This window comes from Telmatherina bonti, assembly GCF_933228915.1.
Source record: "Telmatherina bonti genome assembly, chromosome: 7".
NCBI lineage: Eukaryota > Metazoa > Chordata > Actinopteri > Atheriniformes > Telmatherinidae > Telmatherina > Telmatherina bonti.
In genome coordinates this window covers 13,759,098-13,786,571 of record NC_136625.1, presented here as the reverse complement: position 1 = coordinate 13,786,571, position 27,474 = coordinate 13,759,098, and the positions used below count along the sequence as shown (strand labels likewise).

The window sequence follows — 27,474 nt, the reverse complement described above, 5'->3', positions numbered from 1 at the left end:
TAAGAGCAAGTTATTTTTTCTTAATGTTATAAACAAACAAACTTGTTTCTATTACTTTAAAAAGTATTAGAAATAAATTCAGCTATTACAAAAATCTGTGAGGACTGTAACTGAGACCAACAATGGTTACTCGTTGATCCCCAGTCTATATATCAAATCATCTTTAGGCAAAATACTGAAACTCACACTGACTTCCCTTGTGAGTCACTTTAGATAAATACTGCTGAATTAATCAAAAAAATAAATAAAATATTTCTGACTACAGATGATACACCAATCCATTAGGACTAAGAGTGAGCTGTCAATCAGGTGAAATCTGTCAGTTTTGTCTCTTTTTGTTACCAAGTTGTTGATGTCAGTTCTTGTTTACATAATGTAAACATGCGCTCCTACACAGGAAAACATGAACTGTGCCCTCTCTTGCAACCCAACATGTCCACCATAAAAATCTGATGTTGTGTTGGAGCCTAAACCACTAAGTACCCACAAATACATCATTTCAGTACTATTAGTGGAATTAAATTAGTTGGTTTGTTTGTCCTTTTTTTTAAATAAAAAGAACCACAATCCAGATTTACATCAAATCAACTGAATGATGAATGCAGATTCCCTAAATATCATCCATAACAAGTCAATTGATCAACAGCCTCACTTCACGTATGAAAAGTTGTTGTTTTTTTAGCTCAATTTCATTTTAAAGCATAACAAAAGTGTAAAAGTAAGCAATGCTATGATTAATGTTGTGAAACACAAGTTAAATGTGCACACAAAACAATCTAAAAATACACAATATTTGAATCTCTTTGTCATATTTTTTTTCTCAAAGTGTAAAGTTTGATTCAAAAGATGATCTTTAGTTTATCTACCAAATAGTCAACATTTGCATTTTCCTTTTAAAGTATTCACGGCTCATCTCAACTTCATGGAATCATGGACTCATACGTATGGAGACATAAAAATATGCTCCATTCTACCATTTAAATATTCATTAGGTATACTCTCTCATGTTATGGCTGAGACAAATAAGGCACTGCATTTCAGCACAAAAGGAAACTCACTTGTTCGTCTCCCTCAAAGTCTGCGTTGTATTGAGCCATTTCTTCCGGCGGTCTCTTCTGGACCAGGCTGCGACACAGCAGCCAGATGGCCAAGCCAACCATGAACATGCCGATGTCAGGGATGAAAACTCGGATGCCGTTCCCAGCATCTGCACCAATCACACTAGACAAACAGAAAACAGAGGACACATACTGGTTGGTTTCCTGAAAACACAGGTAAAACCAAATATATCTCAAAATTAGGGTTCGGAATAATCCATGCAGGCTGAGACCCAAACAAAATTATGGAAACTGGGACATATTACAGCTCATTTAACCATCCATGAACAACTACTGATAATGTAAACAGTTTTTCAGGGACATCCAGGGTCTTATGGTAAGGGACCTTTGTGAAACATCCCTGTCTGTCACACTTCTTAAATTCAAATCGTTCAAACAATATATTTTAAATGCATGTACGAGCATGTAAGTCGATAGTTTCTATTAGTTGTGTTCAAAATGACGAAGGCTATCCAATTCACAGGAAGAAATAATATAGCAGCAATTATATCTTTCAGAAAAATAGCACCTCTTCACATGAATGCATGGGAATCTGGAGTTTTCCGTTACTTAATTGTTCTTTTAATATGTTGTGTCAGAAGCTTTAGCTTTTATGTGGAGTACCACCCTCTTTAATAAAAACAGCCTTGCTGGTCTTAAATGTATTGCTATTAACAAGTGAGTGAAATTCCATTCAAACCAAAAACCATGAGAAAATGTGTTATATACTCTCTTTTTTTTCAGACTTAGCAATGAACAACATGTTTACTCCTTTGAAGATGAATTGTTTGTCCGTAATAAGGTAGTTGGCGCAATTAACTTTTTTCTCTTTTATTTGAATCCAAAGAAAAAAAACTAAAACAACACTTTATAAGATGTTTTTGATGTCTATAAACATGATCTGAACTCTGTGAGCTGCACTTTCCATCAGTTCTGGATTATAAAATCTTTGTTTCTCGTTTATTAACTAAGAAAAATGTTTTTTTGAATCAGTGTGAGCAAACAAAGCTTTTATTTGTTTGTTTATCTGCTCACCTCTATGTAAAAGCAAATCCGGTTTATTCAGACAGGAAGCTGAATGATTGCAGCAGATTGTTACCATGGCTGCTACAGTAATCTCAAGCTTCATGTAATGCCGTGTGATACATTTATGCTGCCTGAGGATAGATTTTATGAGGTGTCATGATTGCATGTACAATTAAAGCAAATGAAAACTGTCTTTCAAACGGCTAACAGGTTTCAAAACCTTTAAAACTCTTTTTTTATCATCCCAACCAATTTCTGTCTCAGTTTTACAGCAATCCCACCATATCCTGTGTTTGGCCACCTCAGTGTTTTCTTTACATTTCCCGCTGAGCTCCAAGTGTAATTACACAGCTTACAATAAACAAAACATACTAGTGATTTGGCAGCGCATGCAGCAGAGAAAAAGGCTAAGCGTTTGGCTCTAGTTATAAAGCAACTGGTCATTTTCAAGTAGAACCAATCTCACCGTGGCCTTGAGTGGATATTAAGCCAATAAAAGTAACAAGTTGAAAACAGAGTGCTAATCATTGTGATGGAAAACGCACACTCAAGAGAAATAGCCGGGCCTCTGGCTGCTGTTGGAGAGTTTAATTTAATCAAGGACGTCTGTTTCCATGGGCTTTATTGTTGAGAAGCTTTGTGCATCCTCAAGCAGATGAAAGAGATGGAAACCATCAGAGCCAAACAAGGTTGAGCCAGCAACTTTTATGACTCCCTCTTTCCCCCATTTATCACGTGAGGGAATTACAAAAACATTAGTATGCTAAAGCCTGTCTTCAGTGCTCCAAGCTGCATGGGTAACAAGTAACAACTACCAATACATAGACCACAAAACATGCTGGACACCGTATAAATATTTAGTGTCTTCAAAAAATTTATCGAGGTCAATTCTGAGGAAACAGAACAGATGTGAATCCTTAGTTGACTCTTGTACATGTGTATATATTTTCCGCCACAGAGGCAGTAAAAAGGAGAAAATGCAGCTGTAAATATTGTATATGGACTGTATATGATCCTCAACATAAATAGGTAAATGCAGCCAGGAAGAAATGTTTATGGCCCTACTTCCGCCACTTACTGTTTACTGTACCATCCACTGAGAGCCGCTAAGTACTGGAAAAAGGACGTGGCTGAGTTTGGACATTCCCATACTCAGGAAAATACGTCTAATACGATCACAGGGATGTGCGGAAACAGACACAAGAGCTTTGAAAACTTATTGTCCAACATAAGTGTGTTTAGCTTTCATTGAGAATGCAGAAAGGCGGGGCTAGGAGGATTTATAAAGACCGTCAGCGCAGTAAAATGCTAAAAGTGATGGTTAATCATATTGAGAGGTTGGTATATTTGAGGCATTTTTCACAGCTAATACAATATCCCTCCAATAAATATTGTTGATGATAAGAAGTAGTTTAATGATGTTTCACAGGCAAAGTAAAAACGTCTATTCCGAAAGGTCTTTCCAGTTTATGTGAGTAACAGATGCCCGATTTAGCGAGTAAAATAGCTAAAACTCCCTTTCACCACACGTAATTTCAGCATAATCATTCTCTTACCTCTCAAAGCCAATCTGTCGTATAGATCTCTCCCATGAGGAACCTGGAGAGAAACAAGCGACTTCGGTTACTGTTGGTTTGCAAAGACTTCATCTTGCACAGTTTTAATGACAATTTTTATATCACATTTATTCCAACATGTCCAGCAGTGTTATGGTGACCTGTTTAATTAATAATCATTTGCTGTGTTCATGGACACTAAATCCAGAAACAAAATAAACATTAGTCACAGACATTGTTTGGATAAAGTCTTCATGTATGGCACTTCTCCAGAGGCCAGGTTTTCTATTTATGCACCAAAAAGAGGAAAGATTGTTGGGCTTTTCTTCTGTAGCCAGAGAAAACACAACATCAGTTGGGGATTTATATCGATTTCACTGGATGTTTTGTATTAGGTGACTAATTAAATGCTGAACTGCACATAGCTGAGACTTCCAGCTTACAAGGAGAGTGTAGATGTCAAACACTCTTTGATGGAGACAACAGATAAAACATCTGACTGACCACTTTGTCACAAGCATCCAGCTGGATTTTGGGGCTTTTTACTTATTCATTTTAAAATGAAACAGAGAATTGTTCATTAAAATGACGGTTCAGCATCTCTAAAGAAAATATTTGAATATCTGATATGATGTCATTACTGCAGACATTTTGTCTCCAGATTCCTTATTCCTGACTGCAGCTAGGACCCTGAAAGTCGACCCAACCACTGAATTCCACCCTCTGAAATCAAAATATCCGCGCAAATGTAATAAACTCTTTCTCATGCAGCAGTAGAAGAGAAGGCAGGTCAGTGGGTGGACAACATCATGGATTGTAGAGAAATTTAAAAGGACAAAAACATCTGTGAAGGGAGGAGGCCACATGGTCAACCGTGACATCAAACACTTCAGCTAAACTTAAAGTGAACTGTTAAGGCTTATCTGTCTGCCTCCACACAGCTACTCCCTTTTTAACAGCTTGGTGAAGGAGGACAGCTGGAGTTATCTGTGGTGAATATGAAACTACGAAGCAAAATCACACATCACTAGTATGGTACTTAAAATTCATTCAAAACAATTCATCATGTAGTCATAAATTCTTTGTGCTGTGACTTTTTTTCTTTTTCTTTTTTTTTTAAGAAGATTGTATTGTGAGCATTGTGAGCAATTTACGGTCCACAAAGGAGCTGCCAGTGAAGCGGTGCTACATTTTGCTAAACATTTAATCATGTTTAATCAGATTTTAAAAAAATACAAACATGTTGTGCTCCAATTCCAGATTTATAAGTCTCTCTTCTGATTTCACCCAACTACTTTCAACAGGCTGATTCTCATCAGTCTCATCCATTACAAAACTGCAGATTATTAGATGTGAGCTCAGACACAGGAATGTACAGCAACAAAGAGCAGACAATAAAACAAGCTAGAAATCCAAATACATACCTATCTGTTACCAAACCTGAGCAAAATGTCAGCAAACTACAGCAGCATGAAATTTAGTTCAAACAGATGTTTATCATTATGTTGGGTATGGTAGAATAATTAGTCTTCTGTAAGATAAGATAAAATAAAATAAAATAAAATAAAATAAAATAAAATAAAATAAAATAAAATAAAATAAAATAAAATAAAATAAAGCCCTGCGATGGACTGGCGAGCTGTCCAGGGTGTACCCTGCCTGTCGCCCAAAGCCAGCTGGGATAGGCTCCAGCTTCCCCGCGACCCTGAATTGGAATAAGCGGTTCAGAAAATGAATGAATGAATGAATGAATGAAAAATAAAATAAAATAAAACAATACAATACAAAACAATATAATACTAAACAAAACAAAAATAAAATAAAATAACTTATTGTTAAACCAGAAAATGTAAATATTAAAATATTTTAAACAGTCTATCAATGTTGTGATATGCTTTTCAATCTTACTATACGATCATTTGGGTAAAAAATGTTCAAGGCATCTTTAATCTCTGGGATCATTGATTAGTTTAAACAATCAGGAAAACTTAAAACAAATTAGGTAGCACAGGCTAAATTAAACTGAAGAGACAGTTTATATATACATAAAATCTGCATTGTGTAGTTCTTCTTCTGCTCTAGCTGCTCGGTAACTGAGATATAAATCAGAGTTAATAACGTGTAGCAAAGGAGATAAAGTCCCGCACTGTTGTTTTAAACCCCCAACAATTCCCATTGGTGGCAGAAAAAGGCCATAATGCCCAACTGACATCTTCCAGCAGCAATCCAGTGACTGCTCACAAAACATGGACTGTTTTAGTGATTACCAACTCCAAACATCTGCAACATGTAACTTCACCCAAATCAAGCTAAACCAACAGGTGTGAGAGGAATCCCGTCCCGTGTGTGACATCATGCTTCAGGAACGGCGGAGGTAAAATGAGGCCAGTCTTATCCATAGCATGACAGAGGAATATTGTGTAAAACAGGCTGAGCTCAGCATGGAGACTTCTGGAAGAGTGTGTGAGACTTTCTGTCTGTTGAGGCGAGGCCACGTTTCACCCCAGCTGGACACCAAAAATACCTGTCCTCAAACTTTATGAGAGCATCATAAAACCCCCTTTGTGCTTGCTGGACTGTTAAAGTCAGCGCAGCATTTCGCTGCACTCTCCTTTATCTCTGCGGCCTAATGCAAGCTACGCCTTTCTGGGCGTCAATATTTCAGCATAACTGTTACCGGACAATCTTAGAGTTCAGAAAATGTTTCACATTTACTAAACCGCTGGAAGGACGTGTATGGATAAGAGGAGTGCTAATTGTCATGAAACGGTTATTCAACAGGCTGTTTAGCTCTATTGATTTGGTAATAATACATATCCATTAGATGTTGGAGAAAACAAACCTACAGATCCTTTTTGTTTTCGTCTCTACTCAGTCGCCAGGAGGGTGGGGAGTGCCACTAAGACATGTCTGCCAAAAAAGCGTGGACAATTGCAGGAAAATACAAATAAGTCAAAGAGGTGTAATCTCTTTGTGGATATTTAAGCGGACATAAAATGTAGAGAACCCCGCCCCTCTAGGGCTCCTTTACGGTTAATACAGACTGTTTGTAAATGCAGCTCCCTCTGTGTTGAGTCAGCACGCAGGAATGACGGATGACTCCAAAGGAAACCGGCCCCGGCTCATCTGGTGACCAGTCGCTGACCTGCCCTAACAGCTGGTGGTGTTCGCTCTTTTGGAAAGGTTTTCTCGTTCGTATTCAACTCAGTTTACTGCTTTAATGGCGTATTTGGCTGCAAATGAACAAGAGAAATGATATGAAGTTATCCAGGGGAAGGTTAACCGCTTCGCTGTGGAACAAGACTCCTTGTTTACACTTGGCTGCCAAAAGGAAAAGGCTGTCAGGAGGGCTAAATACCAGATACAGAAACCTGTGATAACATATTTTCTCAGAATGTAGACGGCATTTCAAGGGGATAAGAGTTACGTCTAACTTCCTGCTGAATTCGTAGGGAAAAGGGTGATATTTGCTTCGTCTCTAAAATATATGGTAAAGTCTTAATCAACTTAGTAATTAGTAAATGAATAATATTAATTAGATGAAGTAAATAGGCTGAATTTATTAACTTATCCCACTTAGGCTTTTAGTCTGCTAAATACTGCAGTTACTAAGAATCCAGTAATGAAAACACATTTAATCTATCCTTTCTGAACAGCTCCTGTGTGTTGTTGCCTGAGGCGATAAGTTCAGTCTGCCCACTGAGCTGGCTCCGCTTCAGCCGAGGAAAGAAAGCTCCTTCCATTAGAAAGTACAAGTCATTAGACAACAAGGTCAGGGCCTGTCCTCTCTATACATGTTCAAATTTTACAGTTCAATACGAAATATCAGGAGAAACCCATGGCTAAATATTAAGTGAACAGCTTATAGCATTTTGCTTTTCTGACATGTTTTTTTGTTTGTTATGCAATTAAAAAAAAAAAGCTAATTAAACTGAAGAATGTGTCGGAGTTATAAGTCCCCATGATCTGATGGATTTTAAGGGAACTGGTGACGCATTTTTACCTAAATGGGGCACATAGTCTGCTTAAAGTTTTGGATAGAAACTTCTCCTCGGGGTGTGAAAAGCTGCACCTTCACTGATGACTCTGAACAAGCCTCTGAGGTCAAAGTTTAGGCGCAGAAAACGACCTGCGTGATCGATGGGACGCACATGTGTTCCCAGTCTGGCATGGATATGTGGAACAAGAGATTTCTCCCACTTGAACACATCAGTACAGCACTGACTCAAAACATTTATAAATGTGTTTAAAGCAAAGTATAGTTAGTGTCTTTACTTTCATCTCAGCTTAGCTAAATATATGAACAAGTCTCCTAAAAAAATAAGACAGTCGACAGCAAACACCTTCAAGCTGATTCTTGTGTCTAAATCCCTCAATTTGATTGACAGTTGTTTTATCAGTTCATCTTGTCTAAAAACACGAGTTGCTTCTTGTATGTCTTCAATGCCTTTAGAAAGCAAGAACAACTGAATCCAACACAAGCAGTCGGCCCCATTTCCTCCTTTTTGATCTTTGACCTTTTAAGCATGTTGATTTCTGCACACAACAAACCTCACTGGCCTCAGAGCTTTGACTATAAAGGCTGCAGTGTACTCACAGTTGAAGTTGGCGGAGATGGAGTTCCCGGCCAGGAGGCTGTTGACGGTAATCTGATAGATGATGTGGAGCAGCAGGAAGGACATACTGGTGAAGCATAGGGACTGCAGTAGACGCCCTGTGTGGCCTAAAGGGGGAGAACAGCTACATTGAGTAAAACAACACTCGGTTTAAGGATTTCCACATGGTATTTCCTCTGTACATGTACTGATATACAGAAAAGTCTCTTTGCCATTTTATTTGTTTTTGGTCACACAAAGAGCTTTGTCGCACACAAACTTCTGAAACTAAAAAAAAAAAGTACCTGAGTTCATTCGTAGTTATCGTTGGACAGCTGTTTCCTGTTGCACATCATATCGATCTGATGTTGCTACAGAGTCAAAAGCTGTTTTGAATGAGTTGGAAGAGCAGACGAGGGTGACTGGGAGAACACCCAAAAAAAGATTTTCTGTGGATCTTAGAACATATTCTGGCTAGGAACTGGCACCACTTCTACTGAGTGAAGCTTATTTCTATTGAAAAGTCAAATAAACATTCTGGTGGACCACAAGACCTTTAAGTCTGTAATTCATCGTCAAAGGAGCACAACTAAACCTTAAATGGGATTTTGTTCTTCAGTTTCATGTTCACAAATAATAACTTGGCCGCGTGAGGCCACAAGAACTTTAAAGGTGTTGACTGAGCCAGCGTGTTCCTTTAATGCAGGTAAAGAATACAGCCGAGGGAGGACGCGACTGATCCGAAGGAAGCTGCCACAGCTGCTCACCACATGGCTGCTTTATAGAGCACCTACAGGTATTTGGGATAATTTCAGGAGTTGTTATGGTGATAATTCCCTGCAGTAGAATTTCTGCGAATGTCTATTGCTAGAATTAATATCTTAATCCTCATCCTAGCTTGATATTCTACTTTAAAGATGTAAAATGGACAGCAGCATTGTTACTTGTATGCGATTAAGCCTGTTAGATTAAATTGTCAAACATATCTACACAGTCTGGTCCAGTACTTAATCATGGTGCAACATCTCATTAAATTTACTGCATCCTTGTGGGAACGCATAACAACTTTTACTGTAGTGCTACACAATATCCTGGCTAAAATGAAGCATTACCACTGAGCCCTGAGACGCTGAAGGCTAACCTTGTCGCAATGTGTGCAACAACACACCACGTCTCCTTGTTAAATGTTTAAGTGAAAACAATTTGTGCAAATTTCCCATTGCAATTCCCTGGGCTTTCACAATGAGGGAAAAATGCTTGTAAATACGAAGAATGAGCTTTTTTTTTTTGTAAACTTTTGCATCCACATTGGTCCTAAAGCTCTGGACAATGCAAATGCTCTGGCCAAGTTGCCCTTTTTTCTATTTGTAACAGAGCACTTTTGTCAAAGAGGCATCTGTTTCTGGCAATGCTAATCTTGAATATGTCACTATTCAGTCCCAAATGTTCTCCCTGGAGTCCTTTTTGCATGCTTCCTAAACAGAGTGTTGTTCAGCTTTAATAATACGTTAAAGCTATTATCAGTCAAAGAAGACCTAACACGTGATCTCACCAATGATGCAGTTTCAGCTTATCAAAGTAGGAAAAGTCTCAAAACGTATATGGTGACAACTGGGTTTCAAAAAGAGACGTGGTAAAGCCAGACACTCACTGGCAGAAGTCTATAAGCTGGAACATAAACTTGATAAATCACCCATATCATCAAATATTTATACAAATTCATGCCACAGTGCTAAATGGCTCCCCTATGGGAAAACTGTCATGTCAGTTTCCATTCAACAAGGCATATGGCACTTACTGTAGAGGCTCTTAAAATGTTCACTGACCATATGAGAGCAACAGCCTACAATATTTGCTCACCTCCACTGACAATAAAACTCCTAAAAAAAAAAAAAAGGGGGGGGGGGGAAGGTTTGTACAGCCAAATACTGCAATTACAACATTAGAGAGTAAATCCTAAACAACAAGTTGCATAAGATGCAGTTTGTCTCCAGTTGGGACTGGAGTCTCGTGTAATGAAACATCCTTGGGGGCGCTGCACCGCTGTGGCTTTTTAAAGCAAATCAGACCAAATGAATTATTCATGCCTAACATTTGGTTTCAATTTAACTTAACATATTTGAATGCCACATGTCCTTTAACACCAGAAGACAAAATGAAACAGACCATCAAAACAAAGAACTTAATTTATTTACATATCTTTGTTAATTCAATCTGAAATTATTAAAAACGAGCAGAATCTGTTTCTTTGTCTTGCAGGGAGAAACACATTTATTTGTTTATGCTGTCACTGTGTATTTTCAGCATATCTATATTGAGTTTTCAGAACATTAATTAAAAGAAATGCCCACTGCCAAGAAAGAGAGCTGCACCTCCTCAACTTTCTCCTTCATTTAAAGCTATAAATTATCCTCAGTTGTTAACCTTTCACCAACGCAGGAACTTAAATGCCTGGAATTTGACATTAATCTAAATGCTGTATGGTAAATTGTATCCAAAATCCCTTTCACTTCCCATAAGCTAAAAAAATATTTGACTTAAAAAAGCTGCTTATCGTGCAATGATGTCATGCAACTTTCCAGTCATTCCACTGTTAGTCAAAAACAATCCCATTCCTAAGACTCCGTTCTGTGCAACTTCCTCATACTGTCTGTCAGCCTGAAACTCCCCCCTGTTGACAGACAGCTGAGGCAGACAGATGGGGTGCAAGTCCTGGCAGGTATCTCATACTATCTGACGCCTGTGGCACTTAACTTCACTTCTTCTATGATTTGGATGATGCACATGATCAGCCAAACAACACAAATGTCTGGGAGAAAGTCATGTAGACATAGGTGTGTTAAAGTCAGATCAACTTCAGGATACACCTCTCTTTAATAAAAAGGTTAATAAAAGGAGAGCTGTTTTTTTTAAGAGGATGTGGTTTATGTAACCTTGTGAAATTTGCACATCTTGTAAATTACAAACCTGTTTGTTAAACAGTGTTGAAATCTCATTTAAATTAGTCTAAATTAGTAAATATTGTTTTAAAATTTTTATGGTTTTATGGCAGAGAATGCCAGTAATAAATTAGATTTCAGATAATAATAGGAAATAATTCAATGAAGGCTCAAGAAAAAGTCTAATAATTGATAAGTAAACATAAAGCGAATTCAACAACTGTTTAAATAACTGATAATTCTGCTCTAAGATGTCATATTTGTTATGTTTTCCTCCTGTGACAGGATTTTTTGGATTAAATATTACTAAAAACATATATTTTGTCTGTTCAATGTTTTTCAAATTGAGACCATGTAAATTTTTCAGTGTTTTTGCAAAAATGAATACACCCCCCCGTAAAAAAAACTCTATTCCACACAAAAATCTGTCCACATCTAACTGCATAAGTACATTGTTTCGTACATTCAGGTCACATCCACGCCCTTTCTGCATGTAAACACTGGTCACACATTTGATGTTGAGCATTTTTTGTCACAGGCAGTGACATTTGGAAACCTAAAACCCCGGTTATATACTGTTTGTCTCCATGCAGATGCATAAACATAGTATTAATAGATCTTAAGTTTGGTTGGAGGGTTTTGAAAGAATTGCTTTTCATGCTGTAAATCTGTGCCTTTGCGTGGATCGCAGGTCAAACTAAAAAAAAAAAAACAACTTTGTTTTGTGAGATACGCTGCTACATGTGGACGTATGCCTGAATTTCTGTATTCCAGTTATTTTGTCATTATGCATTTAATTCATTTTAAACAAAGATTATTATTGTTTTAAAGGTTGTTCTTTTTTTTTTTTTACAGGTTTCAGGTTTGATTTTGGACAGAAGGACATAATTTTGATGTCAACTTAGGGGGACAAAAGGAGGTAACAGTGATATATACATAAAACGTGGCAGTGTTAATCTAAACATAACTCTTCAAGCCAACAGACAGGTGAACATCCAGCTTTACTAGAAGCCTCCTCTCTTTAAATATTGATGAGATAGTAAGTGGTCCACTTTCTCTTCTCTTTCTTCCCCTTTTACTTCCTGATTGTTATTTCAGCTGGAGACGAGCAGACAAACCTCAAACTGAATGTTGTTCCCTTTGCCAATATGGGTTTATGTATTATTAAACACTGCATGTGGTCTTCTACAGAAACCCATATCATTACTGCAGAGGTCTGGAAGGTGTGCTGTTTAGTATTTTGTGGTAAAGGGAGGGCATGAAGGCGCAGCTGAAGTTGGCGGCTGCAATCCCACATTCATCATCTGTAACGAGAACAGCCACCTCAGTCGCTTCTCAAAAGCCTCAGCGCTCCATTGTGATTTTTTTTTTTTAGGATAAATAGCTTCAGCACAGACATAAAAGGATGATTTAGAAGCTGCTTTACCAGCTTTAAGGGTGGCTTTCATCAAATACACTTATTTCTGAAACCAAAAAGTTGAAACATGAAACTTCACCTCAGCTTTCATTATGGTTGAATTAAGTACCATTACTGGTCAAATGCACTCAGATTATGGATTTTACTAAATAAAACCAACTGAATAGAGGATCTTTTTTCCCCTTCTTTTAGAAACTGATGTGATTAACCTTTATCAAAAACAGTCCATATCCCAGATTCCCTTTTTTTTCTACAAATAACATTTTACAGGGTCTTTTGGGTTTCAAAGCACAACTTGAGTTCTTGGTTCATGTCATTTATGAGAATTATCTGATTGAATAAACCAAAGCTAAGGTTACGGTGTCCACTTTTATCAAAAAGATCTTAGATCTGCCTCTGATGGATCACATCTTTACTTCTCAGATCTGGCTAACGCTGGATCTGTTTTATTATTACAGATGGATTTGAGCTGGCACAAACTAATATACGTTTCATGGATGGAACCATGTGCCAAATCCACCAACATCACAAGGAAATTCAAGTCTTTTGGAGGAAAACTGGTTTATATTACAGAGAACGACATTCAAAACTCAAGTTTGTAGAAGAAAGAATACAGATACTCCAGGTGGAGGACAAATAGCCATAAAAATGTGGATTTGCAATTTGTTACACTGAACATCTTACCTTGCATTGTTGTGCTTGTGGGCTCTGCCAAGAGAGGAATAAGCAGGAGGTAGATGAGGTAGACGAGGGACAGGACATTGTATCTGAACAGGCAAGCTGCAGAAAAAAAAAGACAAATGTAGTAAATTCACTTAATAATGAATAATTTTTTTTTTTTTTAACCTAATCTGCTGAGTCTCTTTGTATGCATTACACAATGCCAAAATGGTCTAAACAAAATAAAAGCTGGCATTGGGATCATCTCTAAGATCATGTGAACACAGATTTGAGAGAAACATGTGGTTGAACTCATTAAAATGTTTGCGGCGTAGAAAAGCTGCTCGTGGTAATAAAACGCCAGAACATTCTTCTAACTAAAGTCTAAACTCACAAGCCTAATTATCTCTTCATCTGGCCTCCATCACAAAAAAAACAAATCTGCCCTTAATTCAGTTTCTCTGGAAACTGACGTTTCGTTTTGAAGTAGAATAATCACCCGATAGTCCTTGGGTGTAAGAAGAGACCTGGTCTTCATCTAGGCCCTGCATTACACCGAGGTTTAATTTAATAACTATCTCATACAACACTATTAAATGAGTTGTCATTTTTGATGATGAAAGGAATCAAAACTGAGAGTTTCGTAAGAAACAACACAAACTACAAGACGGCAAATTCCTGATTATAAAACAGAAAAACAGGGACGACATGGAGCATCTCGGAGTGTGAAAGGTCATCAAAAGTGTAGGAAAAGAAAATGGCTGATTTTAACGACGTTTTGCTATTTCACTTCTGATTTTTTTTTCATCTTCTGGAAAAGTTCTAATTAAAATTAAATTAGTCAAATGCAAGACAACTCAGTAATGACTTAATTTGTGAAGTACAGTTGTAAAAACACATTTGATTATTGTATTCCTCCCTCAAAAGCGCCAGCTTGTCTTGTTAACTGTATATTAACAAGGAAATAAACATCTGACTTGACACTGCCAAACTTGACACTTTAAAGATTTAGATAATTTTTTATAAACAAACTATAAATTATTTAATTTTACAAGTATTCAGCTGATTAAAGTCATTATTGTAGCCTACTTCTATAGCGATTTTAGCAAAAGTGTCACTGCATGATGCTGGATTATGTAACTTCCTCAACTACACACCCCATCCAGACTAATGAGACGATTTAATGGTTTATCCAAAGTTAAAACATTTAAGTATAAACAAGACTTTTAAAAATCATTATTTGATGTATTGATCCCAAACACACCCCACTTTTCACGTCTAACTGATCATCTGCCTTGTGTAAGGCTTTTATCAGGAATAAATAACCAACAACAAGCTGACTGAACATCATCTAAGGCATTTTGAAGTGAGCCGTACCAGCTACACACGAAGCATACGGAGCTCTGCACGGCTCAATCCTGTTGAGATTCATACTTTCAGTGGCAAGTTAAATCCCAAAGTAAACACAAAATATGAGATAGGCTGCAGAATTTCTTTGAACATTTTTAGGTCCGGAGGCAAGGAGGGAAGCACACAGTGAGTCTATATAAAATGTGGACACTCAGTCTGACCTCCCAAATTTCTCTTCGCAGTTAAATCAACAAGCTCGGGGTTTACAACCCGGTCGGCCACACGAGTTATCGTCTAAGTCACAGGCATCGGCAGCTACTGGTGTTGAACTACTGAAAAATTACACTTAACTGCAGAAAATGGTTCTTGTATTTATCTTTGCGCAGTCAATGGACCTATTCATTGACATTTGACTTGGCTCAGACTTTTCCCTTGGTGCAGACGTAAGTGCACCTCCTGATTTTCTCTGTGCTCAGATACAGACCAGTGAAAACTAACAAAAGTTCATGAATGCCATGGGGCCTGCCGTCTTTGGGCAAAATCACAAACATCTGTAGATTATCTCTGTGAATAATTACAAGTTTGTGTAAATGTGTGATATGCCAAAATGAAATTCAATTTCAATTCAACTTTATTTATATAGCGTCAAATCACGGCAATGCCATCTCAAGACGCTTTACAGACAGAGGGGAAAACATAATGAAGGCCAATTCATAACAGCCTATATAAGGAAACCAACAGATTGAGTTGAGTCCAACTCAATCTCCCATCCTGAGCAAGCACACTGGCAACAGTGGGAAGGAAAAAACTCCCTTTTAACAGGAAGGAAACCTCCGGCAGAACCCGGCTCAGGACAGGCAGCCATCTGCCTCTACTGTGTGGGGGGAAGAGGACAGAAAGACAACAGACAACAGGAACTGCTACTCCCGGCCAGGGAGACCTGCTGAGACAGGAGACATACATGTTAATGATGCAACACTGTTATGGGGGGGGGGGGGGGGGGATAAAGAGATAAAGAGAAAAAGAAAGAAGCTCAGTGTATCAGGAAATGTCCCTCAGCAGTCTAAACCTATAGCAGCAAAACTAAGGGATGCTAACCATCCCTAGCTATAGGACTTATCAAAAAGATAAGTCTTCAGCCTAGTCTTAAAGGTGGGGAGGGTGTCTGCTTCCCTAACACTAACTGGGAGCTTATTCCATAAGAGAGGGGCCTGATAACCAAAGGCTCTGCCTCCTGCTCCGCTCTTTGAGACTCTAGGAACCACAAGTAAGCCTGCAGTCTGCGAACAAAGTACTCTGCTTGGTATATAAGGAACAATGAGGTCTTTGATATATAGTGGTGCCTGGTTGTGGAGGGCTTTATATGTAAGGAGAAGGATTTTAAATTCTATTCTAGATTCAACAGGCAGCCAATGAAGAGAGGCTAAAACTGGAGAAATATGATCTCTCATGCTGGTTCTGGTCAGGACTCTGGCTGCAGAATTCTGGATCAGCTGAAGGCTTTTCAGGGCATATTTAGGACAGCCCAGTAATAGAGAGTTACAGTAATCTAGTCTCGAAGTAACAAAAGCATGAACCAGTTTTTCTGCATCACTCCGAGACAGAATGTCCCTAATTTTGGCTATATTACGTAAATGAAAGAATTGGTGAAAGCCACCAATAATTTAACTTTTAATGATTATTGTTCCATCATATGTAGTTTTTTTTTTCTTTCCCTTTCTGAGATTTGGCATGATAGGTTCTAGGCTAGGGAATGACTCATAAACTTAATTTTTTGTGTTTCATACTTTACACCATTTCTACCCTCCACCCAACTTATTTTCATTACATATGGCTTCAAATTTGACACAAATATGCAAATTTTGCCCAACTTGGCAACTTAGAAACTTCCACTTTTATTCATCTTCTCAGTTACAAATGTAAAGATATCTGCATCAATACTGATTGTTGTGTCTGATAATAACTGTGTATCTGCAGGCAGTGCTTCTGCTGCTGCAGACAGATGACCGCAGTCTTCCTGACCATTTGCCTTTGCCGTATGACTCACCATCTGACGATTTTGCACTGAGAATGAAAATAAACTGCCGCTGTTTTCAGACATCAAATTTCTGTTAAAAAATCCCCCTTCAAGGCTGAATCGTGCTTTTGTCTTTCGCAGTTGAAGCCATTATTACAGACACACAAAACCCAAACACATAGGAAGCAAAGCAGAAATACATGTGGAGTCAGAACCAGCGTATTTCAGAGTTTGAGTCAGTGAACATGAATAAACTTAATCATAGAAGATAAGGCAATGTGGTGCCAGGTCAACCCGAGCACTGAGAGATAGAACAAGGGTTTAAACCATTCAGAGGAAAGTAATAAAAAGCATTCCTCGGCAAATGTTTTAATCAGACTATAACAATACCAACTTCTTTTAATGTTAAATTCAAAGTTGCTGACAAAACCACATCCAGCATTTTATCACTGCTTAATGTCAGAGGTACTTCAACCACAATCACTCTCTATATATACATACACAGCCACCAAGAGCAACACTTTTAGACTGTTAATTAAGTTTTCATTACTCATTTATTTTCTCTTTTTTAAAAAGGGACAACTTTCTTGGGATACATGTTTTTCATTTTACTTTATTTCACTTAATCTAAAGTTGTTGTTGTTTTTTTATTAGCTTATTGTTGCAGATAGACTGAGATTTGAATTATTAATCATTTAATATTTATTTAAATAAACAAATAAGAAAAAAACTGTTGCCATTTTTACTTTTAATAATCTAAAGTTGACTGGCTAATAAGATGGCTATAATTACAGGCTTGACAACCTGCAGCTAATGCTATCAGCTAGCAAAAGCTAGTTGTTAGCCACTAATCGGAAAACAGCCAAAGTTTATATTACTTACTATACTGTGTTTATATGACAAATATATTTGAATGTATTTACAGAGTTAACACTAGACCAGGGCTATTACATTTGCTCCCACAAAAGCTACAGTTATGGTTAGTATGGTTAATATGGTTAGTAGTACAACACACCTGACTCAAATTGTCATTGTATCGATCATCATGGGTTGTTGGATCCATTTTAATTTGAGTTAGGTGTGTTGGAGAAGGGAAACAAAGAAAACCTGCAAGACTGCAGCCCCTGTGGAACTGAATTTAACATAGATACCCTCAAATTATTTATATTAGCATAAAACACCAACATAATTAAGAGTGTTTTCTTGGTAATGAATCAGATGTTAGTGAGGAAGATAAATGTGTATCTTACTGAAAAATAAAACTTTTTCTCTTATATTCTTCCTAAGAAAGTTAAATATCTGGCTAAACTGTTTGCCTGTTTTCACCTCTGATCAATTATTATATACCCAATTTGCCCGATGTTTAAGTTTTCACCTGCTACTCTTCATCATTTCTTGGCAGCACTGTTGTGTTTAACCTGCTGTTGTTGTGTTATCTTTAACCTCTACGGTAATAAACTTTTAAACAAACTTTGTTTTACCAGTTCTTGCAATAATTTCAACTTTAACAAATTTAAAAAGCATTGAGGTTTGAATATCTTTTTTTTTTTTTTAGCCTCAAAATATCCAAATATACCCTGTATGGATCAACGATTTAAAAAAAAATATCTAAATCATTATAACTCTACAGATGATCCCAGCAGCTGACCCATGTTTTCCTCAGCTTCATGCTTTTGAGTCAGCATCACTGCTCCGTTTGCACATTCATAGGTCAGGACCAATATCAGAGGAGACACTTGGGAAAATGACTGATCACAGTTCTGTTCACACTCTGAACTCTGCCAGTAAACACATAAACAGTCGATTGTTTGATCATCAAACCTGTAGTTGTGTTCCAATGTGTGTGTGTGTGTGTGTAACTAGAGGGGATTGTGTACACATCGGCACAGCAGTTGTGTGCGTTTCAATAGAGGTGCTGTCAGATGGCTAACAGGAAACACCGACTGTGTAACGTCAGCAGACAAGTCTGTCACTAGTACATGAAAAGCAACACTTTGCAACATATATTGCAGACATAAACATATACAGTGATGGTAATATAATTGCTCGAGGAATGATAACATCTGCTGCGCCGTCTGTTTCCAATCTGTTTATGTAGCAGTGAAAAAACCTGGAAATATACTTTTTTTTATTTTACTTTACTTAAATACAAAAAAAGAACTCAAACCAAATCAGAAGTAAATCAAAGAATTAAACCCACTATAGTCAATAATAATGTTGAATATCAACTTCTGATAAATATCAATATTAATATTAAGACTTTATCTTTTGTTTTTTCTGAGTATGTTCCCACATTTCCTCTCCATGACTTTTCCATCCTGTCAGTTATCACGTACAGCTGCAGTGCATGACAAGTGCTCACCAGTATTCTGACTAAACATAAAATATTAAAGGTATGTTTACGATAAGAGGGAAAGCAATTCTTCTCTCCCTTGCAACCGCATTATTAATTCATACTGTTAAAACGACTTTCCACAAATTAATGGAGACAACGCATGGCCCCACAATTGCTTTTGGAAATAAAGGGCGCATCTGCCTGTCAAACAATGCATTACAGTTGTACAGAGTGGGTCTTATCTATAGAAAGCATGCTGTTAGCATTAAAAGTACTTCTGCCTGCTATACAGACACCGCACTGGAACCTCAGTGGCATTTTGATGCTAATCATTTTTCACTTGTGGCCTACCACAAGATTAAGGCTTTAATTAAGTTGCATTTAAGTCAAAGAGTCTGCATCCAAGGTGCAAAAGCTTCATCTGGACACACTTTAAATCAGCTTTTGAGCTGCTACAAGTCCAAAAAAAGCAACCAGTATGAATCATCTTCTGCATAGCAAAGAAGTGAATCAGACAGAAACCTTCAACAACACAGGGAAAGTGTGCCTGTAAGGAGCACTTTTCTTAACAAAGTTGCAAACAAACTTCTGCACAGCAGCTCAAAGGAATGTGAAACAGCAGGGATATCACTGTCAGTAAACTTTAATTAATAACAGTAACACTGCCAGCAGCTATGTCTGTAACAATGTTGAGGATTCACGAGTAGCTACCAAACAAAACTAAGAAACCACAGCAATATAAATCAACAAATTAGACAAGCATGGCAGTGTGTGTATTTAGTGCTACTTCTGTGCAGTAATTTTGCTACTTGTGCAACATCTGTGAACTATAATTAAGCTTTTGGTTGAGCATAGAATGAAACACAGTAGAGTAAGAAAACAAGTCAATATTTCATTTGATTTCAGAATTTCACATACTTTTCTCACAAATAAAACATCTGAAAGGATCTCATAAATATCACCTTTCTGTCACACACTGCGGTGAATGGATATCCAGCTGTCGGTTTCTCTAAATCAAATAAAAGGTGACATCCAGGTGGAGGACAATGCTGGTAAATGACGCCTGTGCGCTGCAATTTGTAGTAATAGCTGGTGTATGACTGCAGTGTAGCCTGGAGCAGTGCTGATATACAAAACTACAAACCTCAAATAGCTCCATGCGGATCTCACTGAGATTTGAGCCATTCTTCATTTTTTTCCACTGCCAGTTAACTTTGCTTTTAGTTAACCTGTTTATTATGTCTGGATAACAGCCTTAAAGTTAATATCAAGTGGATTTTATAAGCAAAATAAACATATTCTTTAAGCAAAATTTATTGAAAGTGGAACAAAAGAAATGAAGAAAAACGGTTGCAATTCACGTTCTGACAAGACAATGAACAAGATCTTGTTCTCTGGAAGCAAAATGATGGATGGCTCCAGCTTTGCTGACAAGCTGAGGAATTTTAAACAAGTGGAATTCAATTTATTTAACAAAAATAACCATCAAATTTACTTTTTTTTGTATCCTTTTTCAGTTTGTTTGTTTGTTTGTTGAATAAGCATCAAACCCCACGTGGCGCACGTACAACATCACAAGCCAGTTGAGATGCGTAAAAAGTGCCGATTTAACAGAAAACTCACCAGCTGCAAGACATATCGGCAGCAGCAGCCTGAAGACCAGACCGCACACCATCTGAGAAGCCATGGCTCTGGGAAGCTCGCGTTGAATCCAGGTAAAAGAAGCCCGAGATCGTCCCTCTAAGGTTTCTCTCGCATCCCAGTCTCCTGCGCTCTGTCAGATCCCAGCTGGCTCCTCCGATCGGCCACATCGGCTCTGCCCTGATGACATCTGGACTCTGGCCATTCCACAATGGGGGATAGCGCATTTACATAGATTCACCTCAGCAGCTAAGTCGCTGGTAAAAAAAAAAATGTCACCATGATAGTTTAGAGTGTGTTGAAGACATGTTGACGCTGCCCGGACTGAATAGCGACGGCTCAGGTGCGCAGAGAGCTGAGCTGGCAAGACGCGTAAAAACGCCGGAGAATGGAACCAATAAGTCCTTAAGTCTAATTAACCTTCCTTTTAACTTGAAAAAAAAACTAATTAGGAAGTAACTACTTAACTGCTAAATTATCTTCACGACACTTCTTAAGAATGGATCGTTGAAAACAGACGCAGAAATGTGGGATAAGTCGACACTTCTGTGTGAAGCCCCCTCTGTGAAATTTGACTTTCTGACTTCTGGTGTGGACTGGATTCACTAACAGAAGGATACAGAATGAGCACGAGAGTGACACTGAGATCAGCCAATCAGAAGTGTGCTCCTGGCAGCCGGCCCAGCCCTCCAGGATAATTGGAACCAAAAGGTGGGTCGAGGAAATGGATGCAACCAACAGGAGTAATAAGATGATGTGCTCCACGGATCTTGAGTGATTTTACCAGTTTATTTGCATACATATTTTTCTTTATATATGTATATGGAGCTGAATACAATAACGGAGAGCAGCTACTCCCAGAACAAACTTTATAAATTCCATTTACAAACGGATTATTCTGGTTATGAGAAGAAACAGCGACGTCTACTGGTGTGAAAAACATATCTTCCGAACTTAAATTGGGAAGGTTGCGGTAATAATATTCTTAATTCTTGTGAACCATTTTTTAATTGGTTGAACTGACATGTTATTATTAAAGCCTTAACTCAGGTTGTATTATCTATATGTTTTACTCCAAAACTGTTGAAGCACATAAGTGAATTTCATCATAGCGGTGTGTGTGTGTGTGTTCTCTGTCACACTCCTTTGTGTTGTGCACAAACAGCTGCCCTCCCTGAGCCTTTTTCCACTGAAGGTTTCTTTTTGTGCTGCTCAGAGGAAATTGGTGGATATCTTTAAAGGATATTGTTGCATATCAGCCATGTAAACTGACCTGAAGTGGTTTGTGTTGGGATTTTATAAGACTGTTATTCCCTCTCCAGCTAAATTTGCCCTTCAAACCTTTTGAGCAAAAAGTCATGATTTGATTGGTAAAGTTGAACAAGTAAATGTTCTTTAGTCCAGTTTACCAGCAACTTGTCCAAGTTTCAATCTAAGACAGCCCATCATAGCAACTGGGACAGTGTCTCCATCCCCTTCTAGGACCTTGAATTGTATAAACTAGACGTAAAAAAAACTAATGGCTGCATCAGTTTCTGTTTGCACTCACAAATAAACTATTGCAATTGGCAATATTTTTCAAATGACCCTTCTTTGCTTATTTTTTCTCCCCAAAAATACACAGATCTCTGGGCATCCAGTCAGCTTAATAAAAGTAAAACTTCATAAACTTATTGAAATTATAATTAATCTTTTATTGCAACCTCAATTACTTGTATTAATAACCCAATATAAAAAAAGTGGATTTTCTCTGAAAAATGTCACTTTTATCTCATGTTATATGTAACAATATTAAGTCAAGCCACAAGAAACATAAAGTATGTCTGACAAAAGCTGAAGAGGTGTGTGAGGAATTGGGGCGGTCAACCCTTATTGTGGAAAGGAGTTTTTTATTTTTGTACAGATTTTGTCACTTCTAAGCTGGACAGAAATGATAAAGTGTTGGAGTTATTATGAGGTCAGCTAAATGACTTATCAGTGCATGATCATATGAAAGTGGAAGTGAATGGGAGGGGAAAAGGGATCATGTTGATCTGACGGTAAAATGACAAAATGATGCCACATGTGGCATTCCACATTAGGAAGAAGGTCGAATGACTGGCCTCTGTGTGACTGGCCTCTGCCCACAGAGGTTGTAGGACATCCTCGGTTGGCTAAAAGAGCAGGAAAAGGAAAAGACGGCTGTCTTCCTGACAGAACCTTTTGTTTCGTGCATTGACATTCTTTAACAGTGAGAACCACACCCATATAATCACTCCAGTGAGCCATTCTGCTCTCTGAATTTTAGCATTGTCACTGTCATCAGCATCTGATCAAAAGTTTCACAATAGGATGAAGTCAAGTTGATAGAGAGTTAACTTCCCGTTGCTGAAAAATACAGCAACCTGTCCAGGGTTACACTACAACTAACTGTTTTAAGACCTAAGATGCAGCATGATTAGGGGTTATATATCTGAAAATACCCAAATCCATCATGTTTCTGCACCATTTATTCAGATTTGAGTCACTTCTGAGTCATAAAATACAGAAAAATGTCATTAATAAAGCTGCCTGGAACATATCCAGTGTATACTAAGAGCTGGTGCTGACTCACACAGCATTTGCTCCAGTTTAATTTTAGATCTACAGCAAGAGTCTAAAACTCATTTCTGGCTCATTTTAAACATCAATTGACAATAAAATTCTTCATTACCAGAACACCACAGACATGTTTTGCCCCGTTTTGTACGTCAACACAAGAACATTCATTGATGATCGTCTGAAAACAAACAGCATGGGTGAGTTTTTATATATCCAGAGACTTCAACCATAAATAACAAACTGCTGGAGTTTGAATGCTATAAATGTTATATTACCTCTAAGGTTATACTTTGATTATTTATCACCACTCCGAAAGAAAACGCAGAAGTCTGAACTCTGCTGAGCATCATCAAGGCAAGAATAAAATCAATATATTAAGTGTTCTTTGATGTATTTTATAACTATTGACAACGAAATGATCCACAGTGCTGTTTTGTCTAAAGGAGAAGTGCAAGAGAAAAGAAATTATCCAAATGACCCTCCTGCGTCTCCACCGGTCTCCACATGGAAAAAGCCAGGGCACTTTCAGCAGCAGAGGTCCTGCATGTGATGTGATGAATCATCATTTGGCCTAATCAGAAAAAGTTATTCATTTTATGAAAATAAGTAAAATAAGCAGTTAAATGCTGCTAATGAAAAACGTTGCTCGGTGCCAACCTCTGCCCTGAAGTTTCACTTTTCACTGGCGATCCAGACTGGCTACCCTGCTACAGCTGTCATGTGAGAGCAGTCAGTCGCCCACGAGGCTCCTGAACTGCAGCCAGGGATGATCAATAATCGACCTCAAAACATGTCAGCCCTTGATTTGTTTGTGTTGTTTGAAGTCTGATCTAATCCCTCGAATGGATACGGATCTTAAGTAACATTCGTCTTTGATCCATTATTCATCTGATTCTTGAGAGGAAGATATCGATAAACTCTGTGGGTCAAATTGACTCAGCAGTGGAGCTTCAGATCAAGTTGATCCTGAGTCACTTGTCGCATATCTTCTGAAGTATTGCAACAACAAGGATATTTTTTGCATAGCTCAACACTAAAGTTGTGTGCTTGCTCAGTTTGTTGCAGTGATCTTTGAACTTTTATGCATTCTTATTAAAGAATTAATGCCTACAGCTGTTTTGTGTCAGAAATCTTAGTTCAGTTTGACATTTCTTTTTATTTCTCATTTTCTTTTGATCCTTTTGTGGTTCTGACTTTCTGCTGGGCGCAATGTTGGGTTAAATTGGAGATTCTCACCTGCTGCAGGCCTACTCAGCCTCCCAGTCTGCAGTCCACTCATCACTCATCACCAAACTGTTGCCTTACCTAGCAGTATGCATCTGCAAGAAGGGCAGAGAAGACTGAACTTCCTAAAGAAGTTGAAATCATTCAATTCTGCACCAAGATGTTGCCTGTCATCTTATCTCCAAATACGACCCTTGAAGGCCAGAGTCTTGCAGGTATTGAATATTTCCCCACTGAAGAACACCTGATGAAAGTATAAGTCTGTTCATGACTATTTCATTTGAATCAGGTGTGCTGCTGAAGAGAAACAACCAACGCCTGCAGGACGCCGGCCCTTGAGAACCAGATTTTGAGATCCCTGCTCTTTAAGTTTGCTGTGGAAAGTACATTCAGCTTTGTAGCATCTGCTGGGGGAGCAGCATCAGGGCCAGAGACTAAAAGACGCAGAATCAGCTGATCAAGAAGGCTGGTTGTGTGCTGGGGATACTCTGGATCCACTGGAGCTGATTGTCCAGAGAGAAACGCTGAACAAGATGCTGAGTATATTGGATGATTCACGTTATCCTCTACGCCAGAGGTCACCGACTCCAGTCCTCAACAGCTACCGTCCTGCAGGGTTTAGTGTTTCCCCATTACGACACACTTGATTCAAGTGAAAAGGTTCTTCAACATGTTGTTTGAGACATATGTTTGGGTCAAGTGGACCTGATCTACACAACACTGCAAGGAAGCAACACAATGTGTTCAGATATCTAATGTGAGATTCAGATGTCAAATTTTTCTCATGGTTTATGCCTGCTCTTTATTCCTCATTTACGTTTGCACCACAGTACAGGTATGAGTTCTGCTTATCTGCTTAAATACAACTCTGTGAAACCCGTTGGAAAAGAGGAAAATGAGCAAAGGAAGATCCACTCTTAAAGAACCAGCTCCACTTTGGAAGCGAGGATACATCTTTTAGTACTTTATTTACAAATTAGACAACTTTTGCTGTCCATAAACTTTTATTCTGTATTTTACTACAAAGTTGTATTTACTATGTTTAAAACAACAACAAAGTTAGGAGAATATTTTAGACAAAAAAAAACAAGGTGAACTTCATTTGTCTTTTATACATACATATAAAATTATTGGGCTGATCCAATACCGTGAGTAAAGTGTCTCTTTTCGTTCAATCTGTCAGAAAGATGCTTACCAAGATATAAAATTGCCTGCATATGAAGTGTATATTGATTATCTCTCTGAAGATCTAATAGCACAGGAACTGTATTATAATTAAATATTCATGTGATCATGGAAAATTCCCCTAAAGAGTGATTTTATTGTTTTTATCTCTTAATTTCACTGGAAATTCACGCTGCCCAACTCGAACAGCATTTGACAAGAAGAAAGCAGAGGTAATTGAATTAACGTCTAAATTGCTTCAATATTGATCCATAAGTGAAATCCTAACTGTGTGTGCTCAATAGTTACATGGATGCACTTTCCATGCACTCTCAAGGTTTCTCTGCTTAAGTGGGCTTTTTAGTGTCTTTCTGTGGTGGCTGTGGGCAAATTGTGTCTTTAGGAATGTAGGCGTATATAGTTTTGTCCAATGAAAACCTATCACTTTTGCGTGTGTGTATAATATTAATAAATTATTTACATCAGTTATTATTATCGTTTTGACCTCTGACGCCATGAATAATAGGATTATTTCAGCATTGCTAATATAAAGAAGTAACGTATTTTTCATTTTGAATATTCTTACAAACACATGCAATGCTTCTGAGGTTTTGTTGGGATTACAGAAATTCTGGATAAATTAACATTTGATCTGACAATATGGCTTTAAAAAAATCTGCTGGCTTGTGAATGTTTTTATTTATCCATTCATCTATTTTCTAGACCTGTTTTTCTAATGTAGGATGACAGGGAGATGGAAGTCTGTCCCAGCAGCTTTACTAGAGAAAAGCCAAGGCACACCCTGAACAGGTCGCCAGTCTGTTACAATAAGCACATTTAATTTAATTTAAGTAAATGTTCATTTGATAATCATATATTTGCAATATCCAATTCCACACATAAAGCCTAGAATAGAAGAAAACAGGCAACTATGCACAGTTGTGACTCTGACGATGAGTCATACCAGTTATTTCTCATATTTCTTCAGTGTTGTTATTTCTAGGTATGTATATTGTATTTTTTTTTCTTTATTTTTTTATTTTGTTGGTGAGTTGGTATGATGTCATGGGAAATAATTGCTTATTTGCAAATGAGTTGGAATAATCCCATAAGGTCTGGGCTGTGTTGGAAAGCCAGCCACAAAAACAGAAATAATCAAACATTCGTTATTTCCTACGTGATGTCAAAACATCAAATGCTAAATAAAGAAATGAAAATATTTCATTGACTCCAAAGAGAAACTGAAAACACGCATTGTGTTTTTTTAAGTACATGCCTACCCACACAGATCTTTAATAAACAATAGTTTTATGAAAACAAATAAACTGTCAAATGGGAAACGTGTTATTGTTGTGCACTCAGTTGTCATGCAGAGAGAAACTGCTCCTTGCATGCTGATAATAATCTGGGCTGCAGAAACTTCCATCTGCACTCATGAAAGGATGTGATATTTCCAAAGTGTTGCTTCCTGACACTTTTCTGTAGATGTTTACAAGAACCTGGCTCTCCTTGGGAACTTCAGTCCTTTATCACCATCACTGACTATTTGTGATATTTATTCCAAGTAATCTAAAACTGTTCGTCTCCAGTTCAGCTGATGTAAATAAATATATATGTCTTTCCTTCATTCCCTCCAAAAAGCAAAAGTAAAGTCCTTGATGTTGACGTTCAACAGCAAATTGAATTCTTTGACTTAGGACTGACTTATGATCATTAATGGCTGCATCTTCATCCACTACTTTTCATATATTTATATATGTATATACATATGTATATATGTGTATATATATATATATATATAATATAAATATGTATAAACATATATATATATATATATATATATATATATATATATATATATATATATATATAT

The 27,474-nt window shown here is 37.6% G+C and overlaps 1 protein-coding gene across 1 annotated transcript in view; it reads right to left on the bottom strand.

Annotated features, from left to right (window-relative positions):
* piezo2b (piezo-type mechanosensitive ion channel component 2b) overlaps nt 1-20,679 on the bottom strand; it is a gene marked incomplete at both ends in the record, with an annotated part of 89,787 nt that extends 69,108 nt beyond the window's left edge. Inside the window, 5 exons of the mRNA XM_079243755.1 lie at nt 1,059-1,221; nt 3,680-3,722; nt 8,277-8,402; nt 13,315-13,410; nt 20,616-20,679. Of these exons, the coding sequence (XP_079099881.1) occupies nt 1,059-1,221; nt 3,680-3,722; nt 8,277-8,402; nt 13,315-13,410; nt 20,616-20,679 (492 nt within the window). The remainder of the gene's footprint in view (nt 1-1,058; nt 1,222-3,679; nt 3,723-8,276; nt 8,403-13,314; nt 13,411-20,615) is intronic.
* Between the last annotated feature and the right edge of the window lie 6,795 nt (nt 20,680-27,474).